Source organism: Ochotona curzoniae, unplaced genomic scaffold (assembly GCF_017591425.1).
Source record: "Ochotona curzoniae isolate NIBS_2020 unplaced genomic scaffold, NIBS_Ocur_1.0 contig_2321, whole genome shotgun sequence".
Classification (NCBI taxonomy): Eukaryota; Metazoa; Chordata; class Mammalia; order Lagomorpha; family Ochotonidae; genus Ochotona; species Ochotona curzoniae.
The window spans coordinates 13926958-13938049 of record NW_024465421.1 but is presented as its reverse complement, the minus strand read 5'-3'; the positions used below and the strand labels follow the sequence as shown (position 1 = coordinate 13938049).

Here is an 11092-nt window from a genome sequence, read left to right as displayed (position 1 = left end):
CAGGCCCAGGTCAGTCCTTGCTGTTGCAGGTGTTTGAGAGAGTGAAGAGATGGGTGGAAGATTTCTCTGTGTTTCTTGCTTTTCCTTTCAGTTAGATGAATATAAACCAATATTTCTTGGTTAAAAGAACAGATCAAGGAGTAGTAAGTCCTGAGATATTTTTTCTTTCCAGTTTATTACGTTGCATTGTGTGATACAGCTTTTTAGTACTGGAATTTCCCCCTCTCCCCCACAACCCTCCCTCATGGTGGACTCCTCCACCCCGTTGAGTGTCCATAGTTCAAGTTCAGTTGAGATTCCTTCCCTGTGAGCCTATACCTAGCATAGAGTCCAGCATCTCAACATGTGTATAAGCTCAACAGCTTCTTGGGGAGATCCTCTCTGGTCCAAATTTAGAGCCAACAAAGTAAAATCCCGGTCAGTTACAAGCCCCAACATAACATTAAAGTCCTGAGTTACTGACCTGAGTCAACACCACTACCATCACTGCCATATAAAATGGTCCTTCCCCAAACCTGGCAGCTCTAGGAAGCAATACACCACATTTTTAAAATGAAGATAACCCAGAAGTTGATTAATTATTACCTTTTCGATTTCAAAATGGTCTTTGGAAACTCATCACAGAGGAATGATTTTCAGATAGTTCTTATAGTCCACACACACACACACACACACACACACACACACACACACACACTTATCTCTTAAAATCCCAAAGGGCTTAGGGTACAAAGTTTCTGCAGTGATTAACAGAATTATTCAAGAGTAAATGAAGAGTCACTATACTTTTTCCTGTGCTGTTCACCATTCTTTCTCCACATTTACAGACAAAAATTGCACAAAAATAGCCTTCTCCACCCTTTGCTTTGCAACTTACTATACCTTTTTTTGTTTGTTTGTTTGTTTGTTTTTACTTACTTGAAAAGCAGAATGACAGAGAAATATCTTGTATCCGCTCGTTCTTCCCCCCACATGCTTTCAACAGCCAGAGTTGGGCCAGTCCACAGTCAGGAGACCTGACTTCTGGGACTCCTACACATGGGTAGCAGTGACCCAAGCCATCCTCTTATACCTCCCAAGGTATACATTAACAGGAAGGTGGATTAGAAGTGCAGTATCCAGGACTCAAACTAGAACTCTTGTATGGGGTACAGGTTCCCAAGCAGCTGCCTAACCCTTGTGCTACAATGCCTGCCTCCACAATTTACTATTTTATCCACCCCTTCTTTTTTAATATAGCAAAAAGCTTTTCATGTCTCCCACCGAAAGCATAACTGCTCCAAACTGTTGAGAGATGACTCAAGATGTATATATTACTCTTTGTAATTTATCCAAGAAAGAAAATGAACTACTCACAGTCATCGGCTGTATTCAAGTATCCACTTATCACCTGCAGGAAATTCTCTGAAACTTAGTCTCAAAACTCATTCTTGGCCAAAAGCCTAGAAATCTTGGTTTGCTTAGTATTATTTATCATTAAGGTACTAAAACAGTCTGCAAAAATATGACAGATTATCATTTCTGCCTGGTTGGTTTAGATCTTACTGTTCAGTACATTAATTAAATGCATTGTGTCCTTTTATTAAATCTTCTAAATATTATTAAGTATTTTCTCTAGCAGGCAACTCATGCATAAACTGATTTTTTCCATTTGAACAAAACTGATTGATCACAAAATAGCTTTCCTGCTATAATAGTTGCTTTTAAAACAATACAATAAATGGTTTTACAGCGAGACCATCTAGCAATTTCCTTACAATTATCCTAATATAAAATATACCAAATATCTATTCAATTCAGATAAATATATATTTAGAAGTTATAAATGTAACCATTTTCCTTACATATTAAAATTATATATGCATAGAAATTTTAGGTACACATTCTTAAGTTAACTATAAGCACACATTCTTGAGATAAATTAATAGCTCAGTGCTCCACCATCTTGCAATCTGTGAAACACACCTGGAGCAACAGGATGGAGTGCTTCTTAAGTGAAATTTGCTGAAACTTCTTGACATAGTCATAAAAATCTTTAAACCTGAGACTACTCAAAAAATCAGAAAGATAGAATCGAGTTTCTCATGTTTGCCTAATAGTATAAAGATTTCTATGAGAGATACCCGTTCAGAAGCCACATTACTTCATACAGCTGGGGAATGGAGTGCTCCAGACAACTGAATTGCTCAACACCAAAAATCAGTAATGAAAATGTCCTTGGATTGGGGAAAAGGAAAGTATGGCCCAGCAACGATAACCTAGTGGCTAAAATCCTTGCCTTGAATGCACTGGGATCCCATATGGGCATGGGTTCATGACCCATGAACTCCACTGGAAAGCAGTGGAGCTCAGCCCCAGGCCTTTGGACCCTGAACCATGTGGGAGACCCTGGAAGAAACTCAGGGTTCCTGGCTTCGAATCAGCTCAGCACCAGCTGTGGTGGCCACTTGAGGAGTGAACCAGCAGACAGAAGATCTTTCTCTCTGTCTCTCCTTCTCTCTGTAAATCTGCCTTTCCAATAAAAATAAAATAAACCTTTAAAAAAAGAAAAGGAAGTAGAAGATATTGATAAAACATGTTCAACAAAGAACACACTCAGAAAACACTATTTTTGTTCTGGTGATACAAATGTACTTCAGAATTTTAGTATCAGCACAACATTAAGTCATAAGGTATGGGGCAGAATCTGATTATTCAGTCTTCTTGTTGACTAAGTGGTATGTAAGTAGAAATTTTACTATAAGGACTATTTTTGGTATAAAAGGCAATTTAACCCAAATGTTTGGGAGAGAACCTGAGATTTTAAAATGCAGAGGTAAACAATCACACTTGGAGTTCCTGAAATCAACTGGCATTAAAATATTAGAATACAAATATTACTTATTCTGAACTAGGCATCTGCCACTGTTGTGGTATTAACCAAAATTTGAGAGAAGTGAAAATATTAAGCAAGACTTTCACACTGGAATGGGAGGAGAAGATCTGTATAAAAATGTAAATCACTGATAATTGAAAACAAATGGATCTGTAGAACAGTGATTCTTCACAATGCAGCACATGACCAGTGAGCCGAGTGCTTTAGGAACACCAACTGTGGACACTTGGAGTCGGTGCCACCTCATTCCCCCGGGGGCCTCTCGGCTGCACCGGCTCCCTTTCTGACAAGCAGAGTGAGAGCTGAGCTCAACGTGCCATCACCACTCTGCTGAGAAAAGCAAAGGAAGGTGGCCCAGAGGAAACCACAGAGTCCAGTGTAAGCTGTCCTCCAGTGAACAGGAATGAGGCCAAAGTTGGTCAGCTGGAACAGAGAGAGAGAGAGGGGCGATGAGGTCTCCACAGAGGCCAAAGCCATGACTTGGTGTTCTGAGGCGTGTCCAACTCACCTGTACAAAGGGCCAGTACATCAGACCAGTCTGCAATACAGAAAAACCGTATTAGAAATGCCTCCCAATGGCACAAACGATCACACAGCTCATTCTGTGCAAGATTAAGATGCCAGGTGGAGAGCATGCCCAGGAAGTATTTCAGACTAAGCTGATTAATAATAGGCTCCTAGAGCTGAGAGGGCAGAGTGTTGTGGGAAAATCTGTGAGGCATGTTTTGATTTGTTTGCTTCATGTGAAAGACAGAGTGACAGGAGGAAAAATTTTCCATCTGCTGGTTCACTGCCCAAATGTGTGCAGCAAGTGGGGGCTGCTTCACACTGAAACCAAGAACTCCCGCTGGGTCTCCCATGTGGGTGTCAGGAACCCAACTACCTGGGCCAACCTACATTGCTTTCCCAGGCACATTAGTAGGAACAGCCAGGTCTCGAACCAGCACCCTGATGTGGGATAGGAGCCACACGATATCCCAACCCCAACAGGCATATGTTAACGGGTTTCATTTTACACATTCTGACACACAGAAAAATTACCATTAGGCATTTCAAAATATGAGAGAGGCCTTGGTATGTACTTCCTATCTCAAAACAAAAATAGAGGTTTTCTCTTGTTTTTAATGATTGTATTTATTTGAAGGGCAGCATTAGTGAGAGATTGATTTTTCCATCCTCTGCTTCTATCCCCAGATGGCTGCAATGGCCAGGACTGGGCCAGGTAGAAGCAAGGAGCCAGAGGCTTACATGGGTGGCAGAAGCCCAAGCACTTGGACCATCTTCTGACACTTTTCCCAGGCACATTTTAAGTTCACTGAAGTTGATAACTGTGTAACTGTGGTATTAAGAAAATAGCTTTATCTTAACAAGAGAGACTTAAGAATTTAGCAGTAAGCAGCAGTTGCGTATAACTTATTCTCAAATGATTTAGAAAATCAGATAATGAATAGATGGATGGGTGGAAAGATAATAAGCAGCAAAGTAAATGGCACAAAATACTTATAGCAGGCAAGTTTGAGCAAAGGGTACATGTGTGTTCTTTGAACAATTCTTAATATTTTCTGTATGTTTGAAATCACTTCCAAATAAGTGGGTTTTTTTTTTAAAAGCTATAGGGGCAGGTACTTGGCAAAGCTGTTTTATGTCTTCCTTGGGACCCCCACATCCCATGTCAGAGTGCCTAGGCTTGAGCCCCAACTCTGCTTCCTGTTCCAGCTTCCTGCTGATATGTACACCCCATGGGCACAAGTCCTTGAGACCCCAGGTTGTGTTCATGCCTCTTGGCTTCAGCCCGGCCCAGCCTAGATGTTAGGCATTTTTTTTTAAGTAGATCAGCAGATGGTGGAGCCGTCTCAGTTTCCATCTCACTGCTTTTCAATTAAAATAAACATACATAGTATATTTAAAATGTTTATGCTGTGAAAGAGAAGAATGTATCTCAGGTACTACCCTGAACACTCTTTCCTTGTAGTTGTGGTCTGCCACTCACATGGGTGACACCACTCAACAACACGCACTAAAACCAGTGTGGGTAATAGCTGGATGTGGCTTGGCACGACTTTCGGTGGAGAATTAAGTACATATGAAGCCATAGTCCAGTCTGTGTATATTCTGGGATCCTGAAGCATCACCCCATTGTCATTAAAGGTAATCGAACAAAGCTCCAAACCAGAGATGAAAAGTATCTCTGGTTTTTCTCAGGCCTCCAAGACATTGTTCAGTAAATCTTGATCAAGCAAATGCATCAGTATTTGCTAGACTGGGTTATGTTCATGTTTGTTTTTACTAAGCACACTGCACAGCAGGTGTCTTGCCTCGTGTCTGGGAAAGCCTGTGGGAAGCATCATCCTTCTCTATCAATACCCGTGTGACACTGAGAAGGTTCTGTCCCCAGGGACTCTGCACAGTGCACACCTGGAAACACATACATGGGTTCTGAACATGGGAAGCAGGACCATTAAGCCACTCACTCTACAATGCTTATGTTGTAAATAAGACTTGTAAATCAACTTGTGTGTCGCTTTGGCTCCAGAATTTACAGAATTAATTGATTCTTAATAAGATAAATTACAATAGGAGCAGGAGTCGTGGTGACCAGTGGCTACAATACAAAGATATCAGTTCTACCTATCCTTGAGAATGTAAACATGCATAAAACCTCTTCTCACTTATCATGCATTGAAACAAATTCAAGGGTCTCATTGTCAAGATGGCAGACGTTTGGGGCCAGCACTGTGGTCCACTATGTCAGGTTGCAGCTCTACTGTTAACATCTCATATGGGAGAGCCAGTTCAGAACCTGACTGCTCCACCTCCAGTCTAGCTCCCTGTCAACAAACCCAGGAAGTTAGTGGAAGATGGCCCAAGTGTGAGAGCCCCTGACACCCAGGTAGAAATTCAGGGTAGAGGTCTTGACTCTGTTGCAACCTTGTAGGAATTGATCCAGTCAATTGCTCCATCTCCCTCTCTCTGTGTCACTCTGCCTTTCAAATAAATCAGTCTTTAAAAATAAAAAAAAAGAACCCATGTACCAACCAAACTGGAACATGAATGCAAGAACAGTTTTATTAAAAGGTACTTAATGTTAAAAAAAAAAAGTACTTAAAAAGATACTGATTCCACTTTCCAAAAGAAGATATGGTTACATTTTCAAATACCTTATATGTATTCCAGAATTTCTGCTTCAGGTCCAGAAATATGTCCTCATCTCCTTGGAGAAAGCTCATACCTATGACACATACACACACAAAACCCAAAGGAATTTTGAAAGGTTCAGTAGGAAGATTACTGTGTAACAGCTTATATAAAGTTACCTATTTCAATATGCAAAGTAATTACTATCAGCCATTCACTATGTTCCTTCTGACTCAACAGTAAAAACAGGCTGAGGTTGAAAACTAGACTAATTTTTAAGGGATGATAAACATGGAATCCAAATGCAGGATATAAATGCCACAAACGATCTTTAAAAGAATCCTTTAACAGGACAGCCTTTGCTGCAGTGGTTAGTCAGTTAAGTCCCTGCTTGGGATACCCTCATCCTATATCACAATGGTTGGGTTCCCTTCCTGTCTTTTCCTCTTAAAGAATATCCTGGGAGGCAACAGGAGATTGTCCAAGCGCTTAGCATCCTGCCCCCATGTGGAGACCTCAGAATTCCAGGCACCTGAGGCTGGCACTGTGGCATGGTAGCCTAAGCTTCCACCTGCAGTGCTGGCATCCCATGTGGACTTGGGTTCATGTCCCTGCTGATCCACCTCCCATCCAGCTCTCCACTTGTAGCCTGGGAAAGTTGCAGAGGATGGCTCAAGGCCTTGGGCCCCAGCACCCATGTGGGAGACCGGGAAGAAGCTCCTTGCTCCAGAGGCTCAACTCTAGCTGTTGCAGCCGTTTGAAGAGTGAACCAGCTGATAGAAGACCTCTCTGTGTGTGTGTCTCTCTCTTTTTCTCTATAACTCTGCTTCCAATAAAAATAAAATCTTTAAAAAGTAAAAGAAAACAATTTCCACGCTCCAGACTTCAGCCTAACCCAGGCATTTAGGAAGTGAATAGCAGCAATGTCGTGTTCCACTTACCCAGCATTGATTAAATGCCAAGCACCCTATGTGCCTCATTTCATTTGACCCACCCAACAATTCACTGAAGAGGAAACGTTAAAAGGAAGAAAAGAGGTTAAATTCCAGAGGGGTGCAACCCAGGTGTCTGATTCCCTAACCAGACCTTAATCTACTACCATACTGGCTCCCTAAGGTGGCCCTGGGACAAAGCATCATCTAATCCTTTGCCATGCAATTTTCAAAGAATGCCTTAAACAAACACCCAGTGCACCTCCTCCCACCTTCATGGTAACATGAGGAGAAGGAAACTGGACTAGAAATGTGATGGGGAAAAAAAAAAAGCACCAAGGAAAGTAGCATACTGGACAAGAATCTGTACTAAGTGCCTCCGGCCTGAATCTTAGGCTGCCCAGCCCTGTGTCCATAGCATCTTTCTGGTGTCAGACTGACTGACAACACCATCACCATTAGAGCATCCAAATTAAGAACAGGGCTTGGATCACATTATCTTTGGATGAGTTACCCAGACACCCTCTGAGACGCCCTGTAACCAGGAGTTAGGGGCACCTAGAATCGGGACCCTAAGATCACAGCCCCCAGCCATTCTCACTGCAGTGCTCAAGGCCACTGTCTTACCAGGCAGAGGAGCCTGGTTCTGGGGGTCAGAGCCTGGGCCCTGGTCCACAGCTAGGAGATCAGGAGACTTCTGCAGCCTGACTGGTGCCTTCTGCAGAGCCCTTTGGTCCTGCCAGCAGAGGCTGCAGCAAAGCAGCCCTTCCTGGCTTCCTGTGCAGTCTGGGGAAAAGGGAACTGAGTGTGGCCCTCAAACTAAAAGCCACTGGCCAGAGTTCCTCCAGGACAGTGGCTCTGCCTGATCTCCACCCTGGTTTAGGACACACCAACAGCCACTGAGAGAGCCTCTCCCATTCTGGGGGAACTACGGAAATTTCTCAAAGAAATGAGCACTCCTCCCCACTTTACTTGCCCCCAATATCTGCCAGGCTATAGAAATGTAAAGGATGGTGGTGGCGCCGGAGCCCCTCCTGTTATTCCTGGCACTCAGGCATCAGGAAGGTTCCCCAAGCCAGGCTCTCCAGTCGCAGGACAATAGTCCAAGGAGTGGGGTCCCTATGGCAAGTGTCTGAGGTCTCCCCACATTGTCTGTCCAGGTCTTCCCTAGGGTGATCTTGTTACCAAAGCAAGACCAGGACCAGGGCATGACAGAAGAGCCAGGCCCAATGCCAGGTTCCACCAGTTCCCCCATAGTGTGTGGGTGGCTGTTCTGGGAGCAGGAAGGCCCCCCAGGAATTGCATTGCTACGACTTGGAGACCACATCTCCTCAATGTTCCTGAGGGCCTTTCTGCAAGGAAATGAACCTCTTGGCCCTGCTTTATCCTTTGCTTTGGACTCTGCCAAACCCTAACATCTCAGTTTCAAACTCAGCTACCTCAATCCCTGACACCTGGACCTTCAGTTTCTCCAAGCCTGATCCCCAGATAGCCCAGCCACTGTGCCCTGACTTCCAGCCCTGGTTCCCGGTCCCAGGTTCCTTGCGCTTCTGGGCTCCAGCCACAAGCCCCTGCAGCGAGTTCCTCCCACCCCCTTTAAATGAGCCTGCCCCTGTTTCTGGTCTCCCAGTCCTGGGACCCTGGCCGTCTCACCGACATAGAAGGCCGAGAGGGCCACGGGCCCACCCAGCGTCTGGTCGCACAGCACTTTGGCCAGGACGGTGCGCGGAGCGCGGCCCGGCAGCGCGCGTTCCAGCAGGCGCAGCCACACATAGTTGAAGTTGGCATGGAAGGTCACGGCCAGCGTAGCCACGCGCCGCGTCTGGCGCCAGTCGGCAGGGCCGCCCCGCAGTCTCTGCTGCAGCGCGTCTCCGGCCGAGTAGAGGCTGGTGTAGAGCAGCACGTTGGTGGGCCAGGGGTGGCGTTGGGCCGCCCGCGCCAGCGCCCGCCACCAGCCCGCCATGCCCGCGCCGTGGGCGTCCGGAGCGACCGCCCGCCCAGCCGGGCTTCAGCACCCAGCGGATGCCGCCCACGCCCGCCGCGGCTCCACAGCCGCCCGCACCTGCCCCTTCCAGACGCTCAGACGCTCCGAAGCGATTGGGCGCCCTAAACACACCCAGTCCGCGCATCCAATCCCGTGGCCACGAGTCTGAGGGGGAAACTCAGCCTTTGAACTATGCCTGGTCCTGCTCCACTAGGTGTACGGACCCATTCACGTGAAATTGGCCAGGACAGGCAAATTCAGAGAGACAGGAGGCAGATTAGTGCTGGTCGTGGTGTTGGGCAATGCAGCAATCCGAAATGACTGGGCAGATGGTTCCATTTGTAATTAGATAGCGGTACTGGATCCACTGCACTGTGAGTATATCATTGAATGAAGAATTGAATGCTTATTGTGAATTGTATCTCACAAAATTAGGGGGGGAAGAAAGCAAAGGGATAACAAAACTCAGTTACCTGAACTGCAGCTTTTTTTTTAATGTTTGCATGCAAGTGAGTAGTGCTTTGGTGACACAGAACACTGATGGCACCACCTTGGTCTGGGGAGAATCTGCAAAGTTAACACTTGAGGCCCTTCCCAGGTGTGAGCTGAGGCCCAATGCCTAGTGCCTTCTCTTGGTCGCTCTCCCCTCCCCCCCGGGATGTCGCCTGAGCTCCCAGCACCCCAGCACTGTCCTAGGGCCGAGGTTGCCAGCAACCCAGACAGGGTCTCTCACCTCATGGGACTGCATTTATCTCATGGCTGCTGCTTCTGCCTGCGCAGGCATGTCCAGTCCCATCTTTGTTCCCCTCCCTCCAGCCGGCTCCTTTCATTTGTCCTCATTTACCTACTTTCTTACACTTTAAATGTCTGAGCTTGAAAAGAATTCCAGACTTGGGAGAAAGTTACAGAAATAGTACAAAGAGTTCCCATCTGCCCCTCACCCAGACCTCCCCAAATATTGGCAACATACATAATCACAGTGCGATTACCCAGGCGAGGAAACCGGGTAGGCATAATCCTGTTACCCAATCTACATGCTCATTGAGATCACTGCCACTGTCCCCTCGCAACCTCTGCTTCCCGTCTGACGTCCAGCGCTAGATCCCTTTTGCGTTGCTCCAACTGGTCATTTTGCCATAGTCTCCAACAGGGAGACTGTGTAACTAATCGTCTGTTATTTTATAGACTGTCCCCAAGACTATCAGTTCTGTTACGGGATGAATTTTGTCTCCTCCAAAATCGTGTGCTGAAGCCTAGCGCCCAGGGACTCAGCATGTGACTGGGATGTGGAGACAGAGCCCTTCGACGGTGCTTGTGGGATGGACTCGGATGCTCTCTGTCCAGTGTGCTTGTATGATCAGGATGCGTGGAACTTGTAGAGACGCCAGGGTTTAGACATTCAGCCTAGAGGTGAAGATGCCTGTGTCCCCCGCCCAGCCCCGCTCGTCACATCACTCCAGCTTTGGCCAAGGGGAACCTGGGAGGCAGCAGAGGTGTCTGAGGTGGTTGGGTTCCTGCCTCCCGTATGGTAGTCCTGGCTTCCATTACAGTGGGGGAGCAGGAGATGTTTATCTACTGCATATTTAAATACACAAATCCACTATTAATTTCCACAAAAAGTGAATTAATCACAGTTTTTCATCTGCAATTGTTTTTTCATAATTCTACGCACTTTTTGTAAGATATATTTATTTTTTATTACAAAGACAGATTTACAGAGAGAAGGAGAGACATAGACAAAGAGCTTTCATCCACTGGTTCACTCCCCAAGTGGCCACAGTGGCCAGAGCTGAGCAGATCCAAAGCCAGAAGCCAGGGACTTTTTCTGGTCTACCACCAGGTCCCAAGGCTTTGGGCCGTCCTCACTGCTTTCCCAGGCCACAAGCAGGGAGCTGGATAGGAAGTGGAACAGGTGCCCCTTATAGGATCCTGGTCAATGCAAGCTGGGCCCTCTGGTTCCTGGCCTCGGATCAGCTCAGCTCTGGTTTTTGTGTCCATCTAGGGAGTGAATCAGTGGATGGAATATCTTCCTCTCTATCTCTTCTGATCTCCATAAACCTGTTCTGCCTTTCCAATAAAAACAAGTATGTCTCTTCTTTTCAAAAAAAATCTAGAATAATTACAGAAAGAATTAGGAAGAGTAATATAAAAATTTTAATTTCTTTT

The 11092-nt window shown here is 45.7% G+C and overlaps 1 protein-coding gene across 3 annotated transcripts; it reads right to left on the bottom strand.

Moving 5' to 3' along the window:
* Nucleotides 1-3083: 3083 nt before the first annotated feature.
* LOC121152015 (mpv17-like protein) lies at nt 3084-8905 on the bottom strand. Of its 3 annotated transcripts, XM_040973915.1 has the most exons (4): nt 8596-8905; nt 6034-6104; nt 3384-3413; nt 3084-3298 (listed from the first exon to the last, which is right to left on the bottom strand). In XM_040973915.1, exons 1-4 carry the CDS (start codon nt 8903-8905, stop codon nt 3119-3121), a joined length of 591 nt encoding a protein of 196 aa, XP_040829849.1. In that variant the 3' UTR covers nt 3084-3118. The 3 variants fall into 3 exon arrangements, with proteins under 3 accessions (XP_040829849.1, XP_040829848.1, XP_040829850.1); XM_040973914.1 differs by having other exon boundaries at nt 3113-3413; XM_040973916.1 differs by lacking the exon at nt 6034-6104 and having other exon boundaries at nt 3113-3298.
* Nucleotides 8906-11092: the final 2187 nt, after the last annotated feature.